This window comes from Rousettus aegyptiacus, unplaced genomic scaffold (assembly GCF_014176215.1).
Source record: "Rousettus aegyptiacus isolate mRouAeg1 unplaced genomic scaffold, mRouAeg1.p scaffold_m13_p_8, whole genome shotgun sequence".
In the NCBI taxonomy this organism is placed as follows: Eukaryota; Metazoa; Chordata; class Mammalia; order Chiroptera; family Pteropodidae; genus Rousettus; species Rousettus aegyptiacus.
Genome location: NW_023416311.1, coordinates 18,795,443 through 18,812,806, shown reverse-complemented (window position 1 = coordinate 18,812,806; position 17,364 = coordinate 18,795,443). Strand labels below are relative to the sequence as shown.

Below are 17,364 nucleotides of genomic sequence, written 5' to 3'. Positions count from 1 at the left end.
CAGAAGAGTAGCACCACAGGGCCCAAGGGATGTTCTGAAGAGAATGGCCAGTGTTGAATGCTCCACTGGACCGTGTGACCAATCACAGACTGCAGCCCCAGTTCTGGGTCAAGGTTGGTCCGGGAAGTTTTGGCCTGCCCATCCCAGGGACCCAAGGCATCATAGCCACTGAGGCCAATGGGGATACTGGGGGGGTTTTAAGAGGTCAAACCTCCTGGCTGGAGGGGCCTGACAAGTCCCTAAGGTAGGTTTTCCCAACACTGGGTAGGCTCATTGCATACAAACACTTATGGAGTTTACTGTTTTTCCTGTGGCATCCATGCTTGCTCCTGCCACTGGAATTCTGACCTTGTTATTCCTCTCCCTTAAGCTTGAGAAAGTGGTTTGATGCCTACTTTACAAAGTACGAGGACTCAAAAGGAGTTCAAAGCTCCTCTGGATATGGAGACTGGCCTAGGGGAGACATTTGGGGAGATGATGTGTCGTAACTTGCATTTATTTAAGGAGCCCAAGTGTAGGTGATTGCCAGGAAAGAGTAGCGCTCACACAGATTGGCTGACCTGAAGCAGCTCCCAGGCTCCATGCTCCTCCTTTCAGAGCCCGGCCGCCTCTCTATGATGTAATATGCTGCGTTCCCCCCACCCCCTACCCTTACCACCGCTGTCCCCCAGGCCCCACACACTTATAGAGCGGCAAGATGCCATCTCCAGCTGCGGCCCGTGCTTCGGTAAGCGTGCCCACCGCTGCCGGCCTGGGTCAGGAAGTCACTGCAGCCCGCGTCTCTGTCTCCAGTCCGACCCGGTCGAACCCCTCCGAAACCCCGGGCGCCACGTGGGGCCCGAAGACAGATACGGTTGCCAGCCCTTGTGAAGGTGCGACTGCCAAGTCTGCACGGCCGCACGATTGTGCAATTGCTGCCATGGCCCCGCCACCAGCTCCAGCACAAAACCGGGTCCGTACCGGTTCTAGTGCGAGCCCCAGTGGAGTCTCAGTGGTGGCTCTCCCCCAGGACCCGACACCGCGCTGAACCTGGAAACGCCTGTCCACACTTGAAACATGGTTCCTGAGAGAACACAGCCAGCGGCTGGTGTAAGCTGCAATGAAGGTGGTCACTCGATGAGGCGTCCCATTCTGTGCCTGAGGTGTAGGGACGGGTAAAGCCATAAAGCCGTTGGGGAGGGGATGGCCCGCGGGTCGGGTCCACGCCAAACTCTGAGCTGCACTACCGGGAAATCGACTCCCCCTCCAGGTACCGCCAGGTACCAATAAGGGACTACATTTCCCAGGATGCAGCTCGAAGCTTCCCAGCAGCCAATGACTACTGGGAACGTGGCGAAGGGACCGGATCGCCTCAGCTCTTTCCGGTGGGAGGGGTGGCCTGCTGGCTCCAAGTGACCACGATGCTTTCTTCCCGTAGGCACGCTCCTCCCCAGTACTGGACCCCTGACAGCCGTGACATCTAAAAATGTTACTAAATGTTGGGGGTGGATATGCAGGGTCTCATTTGCACAGGCCCTCCAAATTCACACGCCAGCCAGGGAAGTCTTGGGGCAGATATAGCAGCTAAACCAGGGACCACGTTTAGGGCAGGAAACCTGGCTACTCAGACCACAGGCTGAGGACTGGCCGTTTATTCATAACATACAGCCTATACAAGTCATCTCTAGAGCAGGGTCTGTATGGGCCCTTGCACCTGTCAGTGGCTCCACCTTCCAGGCCCAGCCTGCTGCCTTCATAGCCCAGAGTTTGCTTGGGCAGGTAGCACAGGAAGCATCATGCATACAGGCTCAGTCACAGGGTTAGATGAAGCTCTTCTACTGGAATGATTGGAAGTTGGCCCAGCAGCTAATCTGTCCCTTCCCCTCTTGGGAAGTTCTATTTCCACTGAAGTTAAGGCCACCAGGATGAAAGCAAGGTCAAGGGGCCCATTGGATCTTGGGAAGCATGAGGTGGGGTAAGGGGGCTTGGGAGAGTAGAGACTGGGAAGGCCGGATTAGAATAGAAACTGATGCTTTTGATTCAGCACTCCCAACATGAGGGCAAGGTAACTGTAGCAACCACTGAGCTTCCCAGAGGAAGAGAATAGTACCCCGCCCCACCTTGATAAAGGGTATCTCCTTCAGCTCTTATCACAAGAGCCAGACCAAAGAGCTCACAGAACTCCACAAGACAGAAGCCCTGCCCAGGCCCAGGGTGGGGGGAGGGGGGCCAAATGTAAAGAAAAAGAAAGTCTCCCTGGGCTCGAGGGCCCAGTCTCAGAGCAAGGGGCTGGCCCATCTCTGGTCCTAACTTGTGGGTATATTAAGTAGGCAGTGAGCCCCCTCTTTCATAAGAGGTCACAGCCTGGGAAAATGTCCCCCTTAAGGTTGGGATGGGCCCGTGGAGACAGTTGGAGAAGAGCTGGGGTCAGCTTCCAGGGAGCCCAGTTGGATGCTCTGGGCCTCTGAGGTGTCTCATAGCAGACCTTCTTGCAGGGCAGGTGCCCCCTGAGCCGCAGCTCTACTGTGGGGCAAAGGCAGAATGGAGCTTGGCTGACATCACTCCCACTAGCGTGCACTGGGTCCTACAAACCAACCAGGTGCAGAGGGACTGGCCCCACAGAGTCCACGGATGTTCCAAAGTCCCCTGAGTTATGGGTTCAGCTGATGTAGACACGGTGGAAGTCGTGAGCACCAAAGGCTGAGTTGCACTTGGGACACTTCCTCTGGCGGGCCTCATAGCGGCCCCGCACACACTCGAAGCAGAAAACGTGGAAGCACTTGGTAAGGACTGCATCCTTCTTGCGGGTGTTACAGCAGGGGCAGGTCAACCGCGCCTGGGCCAGGCAAAGGCATCAGCTCGGGAACAATCCTGATGATACCCAGACCCCACGCTAACAGCAGGTGGTGGTCCAGGCTAACCACCACACAGCAGACTACATCTAACTATTACCATAACCCTGGAAGGGAGGCATGAGCACCTTCCACATGAGAAAACAGACTCAGAAGCAGGGGTAGCCAGTGGTCATGTGTTCCCTCTCACCCCCAAGGGCCCACGGGCTTAGCCTAGGCATCTCTGCCCCAGTGCTTCATCTCTTTCCCCTCTGGCCTTCTCTGGGAAAACCCTAATCCTAGCTTAAGCCCACTGTCTACTGTGCCTGCTACAGTTGCAGCTGGGCATTGCAGTGCCACTAGAAATATGCTATCTTCACTCTTAAATGGGTCCATCTCTGGTGCTGTCCACAGATCCTTCTGTGGGTCCCTGGAGGTTTCATAAATCTCTCTATGGAGGTTACACTAATCTCTCCTATCCTGAAACCTGCCACCAGGTCACACCTCAAATTCCAGACAGGAATTCCCTCAATTCTGCATTCCCCAACACACCTCTCCTCTGCCTGACATCTCGTCCAGCCTGCCGCCCTTTATTCCCTAGCTCTCAGGACCCTACCAATCAGCATTTGACAGGCTCCAAAGTTTGTCTTTTCTTTAGAAATTCTGCCCTTCCCATGGCTATCTCCAGCCACCTCTGCCTCTTCAAGACCAAACTGCTTCAAAAGGTTTATTATTTACTGACCTACCCTCTGCCCTCTCTTTGCTTGTTAGTGAGTGTGTAGGCGATCTGACCTCCACCTCTACCCCTGCACAAGAACCATTCCCACCCAAGACTGCCAAATCCAAGCGACATCTCTCATCACCCACTTCATATCTTCTTGAAGTTCTTACTCAGCTCATCTCCACCTCCTTGAAATTCTTCCCCCATCAACTCCCTCTGCATCACTTTTCTTCCTCCCAAACCACCAGCTTCTCTCTTTCAGCCCATCATTTAAGCTTTGAGGTTCCTGAGGGAGAATGACCTCTGTCCCTTCCCATACCATAGACCTCTCCTTCCACCTCTGTCTCTGCTAACAATCCCACAAGCCCGACCTTCAAAGCAGCCCTTCTGCTTTGAGTACCGTCCCAGATAGCCTTCCAAGAGGCTGTCTTGTTCTCAACATCTTTGAACACTGTCTCCAATCCCTACTCCTGTTCTCAACATCTTTGAACGCTGTCTCCAATCCCTACTCCTCCACAGTCTTCCTAATCCCCCCGTCACTTGTCATACACCCAGCTTCTTAAATCAGGAACCCAGGAGTTCTCCTTGGTACCTCCCTCTCCCTCCATACATTCGATCCATCCCTGAGTCTAAGCACTTCTGTTTCCTGAACTCCTCTACTTGTTTCTCATATCTTGGATGAGCTCAGTATCAGGTTCTACTTCAATGACTGCAGTAGCTTAAATTTCCTTGCCTCTGGTCTTTACCTGCTCTAGCTCACATCTAACAGCAAATCAGATCATGTCACTCTCTGGTTTAAAACTCTTTCAAATCTCCAAGCTACCTACAGGATAAGCCCAGTGTCTTAACCTGGTTACTGCATCCTTCAGCATGTGACACTGCCCAACACCCGTAAGCCTGCCACTCACCACAAAATCTGTCCTCCAGCGACAATTTCCAGCTCTGTTTTCCAGCACATTTCTCTCGACTAAGGGCCTCACCTCTGCCTCCCCCTTTTCCAGAATCTTCTTGTCCCATTCCTCACAGCTGACTCATTCTTCATGCTTCCTTTGGATGATATTTCCCCTCTGGCCTCTGCCATCATTGCTCATCACTCTCATGGGAGACCTACTTGGCTGTCTCCTCCAACATACTGCCAGTTTTAAGAGATCTGAAACTAGATCTAGTTCCCAGCCCTCCTAACCTAGCCAAGCGCTCTTGCCTGGTATGCAGTATGTGTGACACTTGGTCAGTTGTTTGATTCTCCACAATGGGTTCTGCCCACTTTTTGCTACCCTATCTTATTTCTAGGGTCCCCAGACTGCCCACTATATCTCTCACCAACCTCCCCCTCCATCTAAGATTCCTAGATTGATGGGGAACAACAACCCCACCTTGTACTCCTTGATCTCCTCCTGGAGAATTTCGTCGGCATCTGCATAAACCTCTACCTTCCTTTGTTTCTCTAGCTTGCGCCGCAGCCGTGAGATGTCCTCCTGAAGCAGGAGAGGGGCTACATTAAGTGCAAGGGTCCTCATTCTGACTCACCCACCTCCCCAGGCCTCACCATTGACCCTGGACCACCCTGCCCCCACCATGCACACACCTGAGCCCTCTTGAGGTTGAAGCTCTCTTTCTCTCTCGCAGCCCGGCTCTCTGCCAGGCAAGGCTGGATCTCTCGCAGTCGTGTCTGCACATGCTCCAGCTGTACCTTCAGATCTTCGGCCAACTGGGCCGCTTCCACAGCCTGAAGTAGGTAAGACAAGGAGAAAGGGAAATCATTTTCCTGAGCCTAGGGAGAGCCATGGTCCATGGATGCTTGCGTAAAACATTCCAATGATTCTTGCTCTTGGGATTAAGTCCAATATCTTCATTAGCTGGTGTTGCCTCCTGACCTCTAGACCCTCACCACCTCCTCTTTTACTATATTCTAATACTTTCAGTTCCCCACCTGCATAATGCTCTTTTCCGTCTTTGAGCTTTCACAGGGATATTCTCTTTACTATCAACTCCCCCCAAACATACTGTTTTCCTGCAGCTCTCTCTGCCTTCAGCTCAAATATTACTTCCTATTTTCTTTCACAGCACCTTAGTTTCCTTCATGAATCTTACTGTGATCAATAACAGCATTATTTTATCTTGAGATTATTGGCTGGCTTACCTGTCCCTCAAGACTAGACATTCCCGATTCCAATAGGAGGTTCTTGTTTCCATAGTCTCCCCAGCACTTAGTGCGGGGCCTGATATATACAACAATGACATGTACGATACTGCTTAATGAATTAGATAGGAGAAAAAAGCCCAGTAAAAGAAAGATGAAAATCAATGTCAACCTTAAGCCTTTACCACCAGCCAGACATTTCTTAGATTTAATACAACTACATGACAGGAAACACCATCCCCATTTTACAGCTAACCAATGCAGTGGTTAGGATGTGGGTCCTGGAGCCAAAGAGACTCAGGCCCAAAAACCGTCATAGGATTACTCTGTGACTAAAATCTGAACAAGTACAGAAACTCCTCAGCATAGGGTCTGAAATGTAGAAAATGTTCAAGATGTTGAGCCAGACTTCAGCTGTGAGCCAATATCCTAGGCTGCTTTCCCCTCAGGCGTGGCCTTACCTTCCTCTTATTGAGCTCCAGGGCCTGGCTGCGCAACGTCAGCTCCTTCTCCACACCCCCAAGGCTGCCCTGCAGGGCCCGCTCTTTCTCCTCCAGCTTCTGTACAGTCAGCAGCTGGGCATCCACCTAAGAACAGAGGCAGGGATTCAGGGCTGGGGAGCACCTGCCTCTCCAGCACCACCCTATAAGACCTGGGTGGCCATACCTGGGACTTGAGACCAAGAACCTGCTCGCCCAGCTCATCCTTCTCCTCCCGCAGCAACTTGTGAATCTGGTTGGCCTTGATCCGCTCTGACATCAGCTTAAAGTTGGCATCATCCTTTTCCCTTAACTGTTGTAGCAACCGCCCATTCTGTTCCTGCATGTCTTCAAAAGCCTGACCTGTCACATCCATCTCTGAGAGCAAGGCCTCCTCCTCCTGCAGTGGGCAGGGACAAAGTAGAATGTGGTAGATGAATAGGGAAACCACAGGAAAACATGGCTGAGCAAAGAACCACACAGTGGAACCAGGCCATGTGCCAGAGGAACCTAATAGGGGTTTAATGGGATCCCAACATTCAGAAGAGGACCACAAGTGGCTCGCACCTGCTTGGTGGCACCCAACTTGCGTTGCAGGTGTTCTATCTGCTCCTCTGCCTGCCGAATGCGCCGAAGGGCATCCTCATCTGCGATCTTCTTGCTCTCCCTTCGATCCCTCTCCTCCAAGTCCCGGATGCGACTCCGTAGCTCATCAACCTACAGCCACCATAAGGAGGGAGCTAGCCTGTCATGGCTTCCTGCTGACCTAGGTCTCTGCTCTGGTCAGACCTCCTGGGGCAGCTTCTTACATGGTCCACTGGCCCCACCTGCCCTCACCTCGGCCTTGGCCTTGCGTTCAGCTGCCATGAGCTGCACCTTATCCCGCTGTTCTTTGGGCGCTGACTTGTACATGTCCAGCAACAGCTTCATCTCCTTCTGGCTTTCCTGGGCTTTCCTGAGGGAGGAAGGCTTGATGGGTAGGGCTGGAGGCCACTTGGCGGGGGTGAGGAGATGAGAATAGTGACTCACTTGAGCTCTGCCCGAAGACCTTTAAGGAGTTCTGACTCCTTTCTCTTGGCCTCTTCCACCTTGGCCTTCTCACGATCAGCCCTCGAGAGGGCTGAGGCTATAGATGGGGGTCCCAGGCCAGGCCCTTCCCGCTCCCGAAGTTCCCGCTTGGGTCTGGCCTCAGGTTCTCGGCCCCGGGAGGAGCAGCCCTGGGACCCAGGAGTTAGGGCCTGGGCATCTTCCTCAGAGGGGACCGGTTCCTCCTTCTTCACAGAGGAAGTAATCATGGTGGCACCAGGCACTGAAGCCATCTCCTTTCTGCCATCGGGAACAATGACAGGGCCTGGTGCACCCTCTTCTTTCCCTGGGGCTGGGGCACTAAGGCCAGAGTCATCTGGGTGGCCCAGATTAGGGACAGAATGAGTAGAGCCGCTGGGCTGGGCCCGGAGCTGCAAAGAATAAGAGAAAACAGGGCTGAGGTGACACAGTACTCACTGGGGTCTAGCCAATGCTCCTCCTACACAGTCCCCTCCTCACCTTTCCAATCTCAGCCTGCACTTCCCGCAGCTTCCGCTTGTATCGCTGGGCATCACCCTTTAGCTGGTGGTTGTGATTTTGGAGACTGCTGATGAGATGGCGCATCTCACGATTGATGGGCCCTAGGGGAAGGTTGAGAATTAAAGTCAAACTGGCCCCTGGGTTAGGGGCCTGACCCCTCAAGAGAAGAGGCCGAGCCAGAGCCATTACTCCTATTACAAAAAGAAAAACTGAGGGAGCCCTTAGATAAAATGTGATCTTATCAAAGTAAATAATGTAGAAATGAAAAAAATTTATCTCAAAGTAACATGAAATAATACTGTCTATGTGTTATTTCTGTTACTGTACATTTTAATACTTCCAAATTTCCTTCAAAGGAACACATAATTGTAACATTCAAAGTAAATTAATCTATTTTTAGATTCTTCTTAAACAAATGTCACTTTCTTGGTTATACATTTCTCTAACCTCCCCATCCAAAATAGAACCCTTTTTCCTAACACTTCCTATCTTCTCTCCCTGCTTTATTTTTCTTGGTATATTTGTCAATATCTAACATACATGTTCATTTTTCTCTATTGTCTGTCTTCTCCCACTACAATACTGCTCCATACTAGCAAGAATTCTTTGTGTTTTGTTTGCTGGTATTATCCCAAAGCCTAGAACAGAGGGTGCCTCATAGGTGGTATTCAATAAATCTTTGTAAAATGAATATCTGAGAGAGACACAAGAAGGCCAGAGAACCACAGATGGGGCACGGGGCTGCAAGCTCATGTTCTGACTAAGCCTGCTGCATTATCCACCTCAGCTAGTTGTGACTCTCACTATGCCTTTGAGCCAGGTGGTGTGGTACCTGTTTTCCACAGGGAGATGAAGCTCTATGAAAGGAAAGGGCTTAACTTCTGGTATCTGGACAAGCAAAAGCCCCACACTATGGCACAGTAATCCCAGATAAGGCCCTACCTCCACTTCTTCTCACCACATACCCGCCTGCTCGTTGGCCGCCAGATTCTGTTCAAACTCGATGCGCAGCATTTCGTACTCCTTGCGTACCTGGGCCAGCGTGTCCTCCAGCTGGATAACCTCTGTGCGCAGCTTCTTCTGTAGCCCGAGCTCATCGCTCTGTGAGTTGAAGCATTGAAGTTCCACACAACCTCTCAGTCCTGTGGCAAGCCCCCCACCTCAAGCCTCAGTGGCTTAAGAATTTATTCTCAAGGAATCCCTGACCTTCATCTAGGAATGCTATGACCCTAAGGATCTGATCCTTATCCGCGGTCCCCACCCATTCCAGGGCCATACCTCCATATGCTCAATGTGTCTCAGATGGGAGTTCTTGGTGGCCAGCAGCAGCCCCCGGGCCTCATCTAATTGGGTCTTCACTTGTAGAGACTCATTGTAGAGAAGTGAGAACTGGGCCTGCAGCATTCGGTACTCCCCTGTTTCTCGTACCACCTCCTCAGGAAGGCTACGCAGGGCCACCTAAGAGAAGGGATGCTCAGGAGTAATCAGCAAGAAGATTCGGGACTCAGCCCCTACCCTGCAGGCTTAGACCCTCCCAACCCGAAACACAGCCCACCTTGAGGCGCTCATTGGTCCGCACAGCACCCTGAAGTTCAGCCTGTAGCTTCTCCAGCTCTGCCATGCGGCTGTTGGCCAATTCCTGGTTTTCCTCTAACTCTGCATTCAGCATCTCAAACTGCAGAGTGGGAAGGGCTGTGGGAGCCAGGGCCAGGCCAGGAGGCACGCTTCCCTCACGTCACCACCAGAAGCCCCACCAAAGCTCCCCTATGTGTAGCAATGATGTACTCTGAAGCCACAAGACACAACCCAGGCCCAAACACTTTCCTAAGAGTTCCTGGGCAAGTGGGAGAAAATTCAATACTGCATGGTCAGTGCTGGGTACCAAGGCTTGTAACCGACAGGAAGTCAGGGAAGCCTTCCTGGAAGCCCTGAAGAGTAAGCTGAAGGAAAAAGAGACAGGGCACAATGACCTCCAAGGCACCAAGACAAATGTGCAACAGCCAAGCAGTGAGAAAACAAAGGCAGGACGAGGAATGAGATACTGATTCAATACACCTGAAGTGAGACTCTCCTTCAGCCACCTAAGAATTCCAACTGCCTCCAATATACTTCCATTTATCTCTATTCTATATTTTTCTTGTGGTATTTACAACCAAAGTTTTACTATTCATCAGTTGCCTCAACTAGAACCTAAGCTCCATGAAAGCTTTAAGTTTTACCTATTTTGTTCTCCAACATACCTGCTTCCTAGCATGATACCTAACACTTAACATTTGGCAATTCCTGAATATGTTCATGTATGAACAAAACAAAGAGCAATACGAGTGACAGAAAAGGGCCTCAGAGATCACAGTTGGATGTCTGTCTTTAATTCTGTGGGGGTATTTCAAGAGTAGAAAATAGGAGAAACTGGAAGAATGATATCTACTCACCTTCTGCATGCTGAGTGTGATCTGGCCCCCCTGGAAACCTGAGGAGCTCCCAGACACATAGTAGCCAGAGTTGAGCTGTGGAGAGGAGACAGATGAACATGTAGGGGAGAACTAGGCCCTTAAGTACCTAGCTACGGCTCCATCCGACACAGCACCCCACCTGCTCCAAGGCTTCTGCCAGATGCTTATTGAGCTTTTGCTCACGCTTGCGCAGCTTCTCAATGTCCCATTGCAGGTCCTCTACTGTTGTCTCCATCTCTAGTACTTTGGTCTCTGCTGATGTCACTTTATCCTGAAGCTCAGAGTACTGGAAAAATAAAAAAGATAGATGCTTAGATGAAGGGACTTGGCTCCCTAAGATCCTTGAGTGCTCACCCTGGTTCTAATCCCGCCCCACGAAAACCCAACTCCCACCTCCAACGAGATTCGGTGGTGTTTCTCCTGCAGCTGGGTGGCCAAGTCCTGTAGTCGCCGGTTCTCACGGCCCAGCTCCCGGGTCTGTGCCCGAGCCACCTCACCAGGGGGCTCACTGTCCCCTGGGAAGGCAGGGCTCAGGTAAGAGTCAAGTCCAGGGCAATGGGGATGTGTACTAACTCACTCTGGAGTCTGCTATGTGCCCAGTGGGATCCACCAGCTGTCTTGCAAATTTCTCATGACAAAGCCAAGAGTCTTTATCCCCACTCTACAGAGGAAACCAGCTCAGAGAGGAGAGATATTTGCCCAGAATGCCTAGGCTAGAATAACAGAATTAAGGCTGGGTGAAGCCCCCCTGCCTACAAAGCCTGGGCACTTGCTATTCTGCCTTGTAGACCAGTAACTGCTATCAAGATTTGTGCAAAGTGCTCCAAAGAGATATCCAGCCAGAAGGAGGTGGCCCCACTAGAATCAACAACTCCTCCCACCCAACTCTTCAGAATTCAACTTCCGGAATCAAACCTGGAGACCCCATCTACAATCTAACCCTTCCCCTGAGAACATGGCTGACATTCCTTGGGGAATTCTGGCTGCCTTTGGGCTAGGGGCATTAAGGGGATATAATAAAGATACAAACTGGGATGGACACCTCTGGAATTGGGGCACAAAGAACTAACCTCGGCTGTACATTCGCTGACAGAGCTCCTCCACCCGGCGCTGCAGGCGGTCTGAGGCTTCTACAACACGGGATACTGCTGCCTTGGAGAACTCCATACGGTCCTGCAGCTGCAGCTCCACCTCCTCATTACTGCTAGCACCCAGTGCCACCACAAAAGCTAAGGCTGGCTCACTGAGTGGGGGCCGCAGCTTCATTGGCAAGGTCTCTGGGAGGGATGGACAGACCCCTCATGAGGATAACAGCAGCAGTTACCACCACTCTGCACCAAGTTTTAGACTAAGCCCTTCAAAACTCTGTGGCTCACTGAATGAACGCAACCAGTGCCTTTAGTACACTGTTATTCCCATCTCAAAACAGAGATTCAAGGCCACAGAGCTCACATATCATTCCCTCAGAGAAGCCGTCTTTGCCTTCCCAATCTAAATAGAACCACATACATGTACACACATACTAATTCCCATTCGGTAGTCCCTATACTTTTTACTTGTTGGTTTATAATCATTTCCTCCCTGAAAGCAGGAATAGTACTATTTTTTGCTTATCTACGTCTCTTCCAAGTCTAGATCTCTGCCAAACACAGTCAATATTAAAACATTTTGGAATGTGTCAAAACACAAATTGTACTATAAACCAAGTCAGATCCCAAAGCTTGTGTTCTTACCCACTGCACCTTGCTGCCCAAACATGAAATCGATTTTGTGTGCATGTGTGGGAGGGTAGGCAGGGAATTAAGGAGCCTAATATCAAAGTTCCCTCCTCCAGGATCTTTCCCCAAACTTAAAAGCTCCCCAGATCCTAAGGTTTTGGCCCTACCCCTCAGTTCCGATGTTCCTGGCTCTGAGAGAGGGGTCTCATCACGTGTCGGCCCCTCCTGGGTCCCAGGCACCTCTGTCCCTGAAGACAGCTCCTCCTGGTTCTCGTGGTGTCGGAGAAGAGCTTCCACAGTTTCATCCAGCTGAAGGGAGAAAGCACCGAAAATGTAATGAATCTCTCAGGTGCTTCCCAGCACGATACTCCTTTCCCAGCAGAGGAGTCTGAGGATTGGTAGCTGGATCAAGACCAGATCTTGGAAAGCAGAGGGGCATCCACCTGGGCCCAGTAGCGATTGACAATGAGGAGTGTGGCGTCATCCGTGGCCTGCCGCTTTTCCAGCTTCTCAATTCGTTCTCGGAGTTCATCTTCACAAGCCTGTCGCTGTTCCAACCGCTCTGCTAGTTTCTTGTTCTTGAACTGCAGAACCTTCAGGTCCATCTCCTCCTACCAAGGAAACAAAGGGACCGAGGAGAAAGTCAAACAGGGCCCAAGAAACCAATCAGAGAGGGACAAAGGAAAGGAAATGGAATGGGCAGAGAAAAAGAGTATCCTCAGACTAATGGCTAACAGGATTTAAAGAGGCTCAAACATCCACGGAAAGCGTCTGTCTTAGCTGTGCTTCTGCTTCTTCCTAACTCTGAAGTCTCTGACAAGGCACACGCCCTTCAGGAGCCTGTTTTTCTATCTGTAGACATCGCGTCCTTGGTTTCTTTCAGCAGAGTATTGTATAAAGTGGATCCTGCTAAACTTGGAGAACTGGGAATAAAGTTGTGAATGATGTGGGCTGAGAAGTTGTGAGGGCTGGGGCAGGAGCCCACGAACCGTAGAAGAGATGCCCCCAAGACGAATGGGCTCTATAAGGGTGGTTGTGGTCTTCTCTTCACGGCTCAACTTCTTTTCTGGGGGCCCGGAGCCCCCATCGCCAGCAGTGCGTTTGTTGCCGGGCCCAGACATGGCCGCGGCGGCCAGGAGCAGCGCAGGGTCTCTGAGGGACGTCAGGGAGGCGGAGGTGGCACTTCTGTCACCTGAAGACAGACAGCAGTGATGTGGACGCGACCGGTGCACCTCAGCCGGAACCATCCCCCGCACACACCTGCTGAATCCCGCAGCCGCCGGCCCCGGGCCCCTCACCTGCAGCAGGATCAGCTTGGCGCCGCCATCTTGGACCTCACCGGACATCACCAGGCACAGAGCGCAGGCGCAGGGGCAGTGCCGGATGTGGCGGCACTCCTTCATTTCCTGTTTCTATTGGTCACGCTTTGCACCGCCTCTCGGGTTGGTTTGGTTTCTTCCAGAACGCCTCCTTTCTCTTGGTGATTGGCCAGTAGTCAGTTCCCATGGTAACTGACAACCACACGCCCAGTGCCCACCCCTAATGACATCGCCTGCCCCCTATTAGCAACTTTGAAGACAGGCACAGGGGCGCGGTTTACAATTTACTAGGCATGCGCATTCTCTTCTCACTTATTGGCGAGAGTGTTACACTTTCTCTTTCCTTCCCCGAGCCTTAGCAACTGTCACGGTTGAGACCTAAGGAGACAGCCCCAGCGGATTGGCTGCGCCCGGCCTCTCAGCTGCGTAGGTTGGCTGAAGCGTGGATAGAGGGTCAGGCTTTGGAAATTCTGCCTGAGAACCGGTTGTCCCAGAACAGAAGCGGGATAGAGGCCGCAGTACGGAGGAGTGGAGATGAGCCACCATAAGTCCAGCCAGAGACTGAGGACGCCGTCGGAGCTTGAACAGCTCTGCGAACTGCGGCGGGAACCCGAGGAGGACCTCAGCTCAATGGATGAATCGGCTACATGTATGAGAACAGGTTTGCGGACCCATTCGGAGACTGCGGTCTCAGTGGAAGTAGATGAAGATCCTGCAGCCAACTTGTTCCCGGTGAGGGCGGGACAGAGTGGTCCGCTCATGAATGTTTATAAAAGGGTTCTCCGGCAGGGCGCCATTCGTCGTTATGTTTACTAATGTTTAAGATGTCTTCTGGGCTGCCTTGGTGAAGAGGCGGGTTTGTGACCCCGATTGTTAATATGCTCATTAATAGTATAGTACTTAGGGCCTGATGAAGCCCAACCCGCCGGCGTTCCTCGTTCATAGTCCTTAAGATGAGAAGGCAAGTTAGCGAGTTCTCAGACCCGCTGGAGATTTGTGACGGGCCAGGGACTAGGGCCCTGGTCCAATACGCTTTCTCTCTGCAGCCTCCGCTGCCCCAGCCTCGGATCTGCATGTGGTGAGTGTGAAAAGCCTTGGGGAAAAGTTATACTTCACTCTTGCCATTACTCCTTTAGTGCCTCCCTAACTGTCCTGTCAAAGAGCCAGAGCATCCCCACTTCATAAATGAGACTGAGGCCGAGATGCAGTTACCCAAGGTGACTAGAAGGCTGCACTCCTGCCTCCCCAGTCCAAAGAGAGAGTGTGGGAAGAAGGGTGCCAAAGACTGAAGATGCAAATGGAATATCACAGCTGCTGTGGAGCATTGTACAAACTGGGACAATGAGGCCCATGAGAGGACTTAATGAAGGTCAGACAGCAAGGGAGTGACAGCAGAGACAAGAGCTCAAGTTCCCTAACCCTGGGCTTTGTAACGAACAAGAGTTCATTTAGGTCATATCATACCTGGTGTTTACAGATGGAAAAAGTGATGCTCAGAGAAGGAAGTATTAGTGAAGGGGCTGCACCTCAATCTCAGGTCTCCTGGTTCCCAGTTAAGTGCCCTAGCCCTAGCCCTGCCATGTGACTAATGCATAAGGGATACCAACACCTTTTCTCCTTTTCCTATGACAGGAAGTACCTGGACATCCATTCCATGCACAGGCTGGAGAAGACGGCCAACGTTGAGGAGATGAGGGAGTATGGGGCGTGGGGAGCAGGGAAGGGAAGAGTTAGCTTATAAGAGAGGTTGAGGGTGGGCTGAGAAGACATGAGGAATGCTTGGCTCCAAAGCATGTCCTGTACTAGTGCAGAGTAGTGAAGGGAGGCGCCCATTGTCACTCACTCCATCCTCTCTCCTTCCCAAGGGTGCTGGCCGAGCTGTTGGGGCTAGGCTGTCCTGAGCTGAGCCTGCGGGATGCCATTACCCTGGACCTCTTCTCCCATGCACTCATCTTTTGCCGTCAGCAGGGCTTCTCACTGGAGCAGACATCAGCGGCTTGTGCCCTGCTCCAAGATCTTCACAAGGCCTGTGTTGGTGAGAGGAGGAGGCTAATGGAAGGTTTGAGCCCAAGGGAGGAGGAGGCTAGATAGCACAAGTGACTATGGAAGTAGAAGTAAGGGTTCTGTCCTGTCATTTTGAGCAGTATTAATACAAGTTATTTCATCTTTGAAATCATCCATTTCTTTATCTATAAAAAGCATACACTAACTTTATGAGACTTTTCTGAGAAGTATATGTAACTTATGTAAACATGCAGTGCTCAATAAAATAGCTCATGCTGTTCCTCCTTTGTTCTTAGAACTGGTTTTCTTCAGAATGTTTACAAGAGATGAAATTATGTATTTCTTGGTTTACTGTATGTCATTTCCACTAGAATATAAACCTCTTATAGGCAGGATTATACCTTTCTTGTTTAGTGCCCCAAACAGTCATAGTAGGTACTCCATATTTGTTGAGTGAATTAATGGTAAGAAGCCAATACATAAACCTACATCTGGCCACTTCTAAAGCTCATGCTAAATAAGTAGCTGTTGAGTGAAATGAATGATTATCAGAGGTTACTCACTGTCACATCTTGCTTTTCTTCCCAGCAACCCCCTTGGGCAACGTGGAGGAATGTTACCGCTACTTCACCAGTGTTCTTTTTTGCCATGGAGTCAGGGTCAGTTCCCCTGAACTAGATCTTCACTCTCCTCAGATTAAGGCTAGCCCAATCTTCTGCCCTCTCTCACACTCATCACCCTCATCTTCCTCTGAAGGCCCTCCCTTACCCTGAACTGCTGGACACTTGGAGAAAAGGCCAGGGCTTCAGGAGGTGGTGTCTTCTAACTTCCAATCACTCCCACAGCGGCCCCCCTTTAGTATCGACCTCTTTAAGGAAGAACAGCTGCTGGCTCTGGCAGATTATGTGGTCAACACTTACTTCCGCCACTTCAAACTCTACAAATATGTCTTCACACCCCAGGTACTGCACCATGGACTATAAGAGACCATCTTTCATCTCCCTCATCCCCTCAATGTAGGTGCCCTCCTTTCAGCTGCCCTCTTCCTCTTCCCAGGTCCGGCTGGATCTATCTTTGACTTATATAGGGCTACAGCAACACAAGCTCTGGCCAGAGGATGAGACAGGTAAGGGAGAAAGCCAGGGCTGGGCCTGGGCCTGGGCCTGGGGCTGAAGTTTCTTCCTGCTTCTGGCTTGCAGAGAAAGAAGGCAGCAAGGAGGTGGAAGAGCAGGCAGTCACACCACAGGAGGAGGAACTGGAAACAGTGGTCGAGGCAGAACAAGAGCCAAGTGAGGACTTGGAGGGGTCAGCGTCCGGGTTCCCTGTGACTTTAGGCAGGTGTAAACTGAAGGGTTTAGGTCACATTAGAATGTAAGACTTCTTGTTTCAGTCATGGTGTCCTTTCTTCAAATGATTCCTTATGCAGAAGTCCAAGATGACAAAGACATAAAAGCAGAGCTGCTCAGCATGAAGCAAGAACTCCAGAAAAGGATGATTATAAAATAGTAATAGGATTATTATATGACAGTAATAACTAGCACATTATTTGGCAATACTATGTGCCAGGCAAAATTTGTTTTAAGTATTTTATATATATTAATCCATTTAATCCTCCCTCAATCCTAGATGCTAGCTGCCATCACTATCCATATCTTACACAGGAGGAAACTAAGGCACAGAAAGGTTAAATCACCAGCCTAAGGTCACAGAGCTACTAGGCAGTAATCCAGAAAGTCTGGCATAGCCATTCTGCTCACAGAAGGGCTGGCTGACATTTCCTGAATTGAAGCAACACTGTCACCTGTGTAATCCCCAGGGGTACCTTGAAAGTTATATTTGCTCAGCTAGGGGCAATTCTTCAGCACCAGGTAGCATCTCTCCTGACCTACCCTTTCTTTCCTGCCCCTGCAGGCCAGGTCTCCATCCTTCGAGCCTATATCAAGACCCAGCTGAACAAGGAGCTGGGGCAGCTCCAACAGCTGGTGGAGGAGCGATTCAAGGCTAGTGAGGAGAGGCTCAACAGCAAATTGACCTCACTAGAGCAACCCTTCCAGCTACCTCCAGGCAAAGGCAAGAACAAGACCAAGTGACCCCCAGCATTTTTTCCAATAAAGGCCTGGGCTAGAGTGGCCCCGTCCCCGCCCCCTCACCCCC

At 51.0% G+C, this 17,364-nt stretch overlaps 2 protein-coding genes across 7 annotated transcripts; one reads left to right on the top strand and one right to left on the bottom strand.

The window, feature by feature from the left end:
* Positions 1-1,615: 1,615 nt before the first annotated feature.
* RNF40 (ring finger protein 40) lies at positions 1,616-13,313 on the bottom strand. Of its 2 annotated transcripts, XM_016132836.2 has the most exons (20): positions 13,186-13,313; positions 12,877-13,079; positions 12,331-12,498; positions 12,055-12,196; positions 11,240-11,446; positions 10,563-10,684; positions 10,309-10,455; positions 10,149-10,223; positions 9,272-9,391; positions 8,995-9,174; positions 8,682-8,817; positions 7,696-7,817; positions 7,180-7,607; positions 6,988-7,105; positions 6,718-6,867; positions 6,338-6,550; positions 6,133-6,258; positions 5,117-5,257; positions 4,905-5,006; positions 1,616-2,815 (listed from the first exon to the last, which is right to left on the bottom strand). In XM_016132836.2, exons 2-20 carry the CDS (start codon positions 13,006-13,008, stop codon positions 2,639-2,641), a joined length of 3,006 nt encoding a protein of 1,001 aa, XP_015988322.1. In that variant the 5' UTR covers positions 13,009-13,079; positions 13,186-13,313; the 3' UTR covers positions 1,616-2,638. The 2 variants fall into 2 exon arrangements, with proteins under 2 accessions (XP_015988322.1, XP_015988323.1); XM_016132837.2 differs by lacking the exon at positions 13,186-13,313 and having other exon boundaries at positions 2,674-2,850; positions 12,877-13,131.
* Positions 13,314-13,539: 226 nt separating this feature from the next.
* Positions 13,540-17,359, top strand: CCDC189 (coiled-coil domain containing 189). 5 transcript variants are annotated; one of them, XM_036225963.1, is made up of 9 exons: positions 13,550-13,855; positions 14,253-14,284; positions 14,839-14,904; positions 15,072-15,241; positions 15,799-15,869; positions 16,056-16,172; positions 16,267-16,336; positions 16,410-16,499; positions 17,122-17,359. In XM_036225963.1, the coding sequence occupies exons 1-9, from the start codon at positions 13,841-13,843 to the stop codon at positions 17,298-17,300; spliced, it is 810 nt and encodes a 269-aa protein (XP_036081856.1). In that variant the 5' UTR covers positions 13,550-13,840; the 3' UTR covers positions 17,301-17,359. The 5 variants fall into 5 exon arrangements, 4 of the variants coding, with proteins under 4 accessions (XP_015988332.2, XP_036081856.1, XP_015988330.1 ...); XM_016132844.2 differs by having other exon boundaries at positions 13,553-13,938; XM_016132845.2 differs by having other exon boundaries at positions 13,753-13,867; positions 14,253-14,904.
* The last annotated feature ends 5 nt before the right edge of the window (positions 17,360-17,364 follow it).

What these genes read in the sequence shown, in the direction of transcription:
- CCDC189 (XM_016132844.2), top strand. Translation starts at nt 13,741, where the DNA reads ATGAGCCACCATAAGTCCAGCCAGAGACTGAGGACGCCGTCGGAGCTT. An exon ending in TCTTCACAAGGCCTGTGTTG is followed by an intron (nt 15,242 to 15,798) that starts GTGAGAGGAGGA and finishes TTTTCTTCCCAG; the next exon opens with CAACCCCCTTGGGCAACGTG. An exon ending in CGAGGCAGAACAAGAGCCAA is followed by an intron (nt 16,500 to 17,121) that starts GTGAGGACTTGG and finishes CTGCCCCTGCAG; the next exon opens with GCCAGGTCTCCATCCTTCGA.
- RNF40 (XM_016132836.2), bottom strand. Translation starts at nt 13,008, where the DNA reads ATGTCTGGGCCCGGCAACAAACGCACTGCTGGCGATGGGGGCTCCGGG. An exon ending in GGTCTTCGGGCAGAGCTCAA is followed by an intron (nt 7,106 to 7,179) that starts GTGAGTCACTAT and finishes TTCCTCCCTCAG; the next exon opens with GAAAGCCCAGGAAAGCCAGA. An exon ending in AACGCAAGGCCAAGGCCGAG is followed by an intron (nt 6,868 to 6,987) that starts GTGAGGGCAGGT and finishes TGGTGGCTGTAG; the next exon opens with GTTGATGAGCTACGGAGTCG.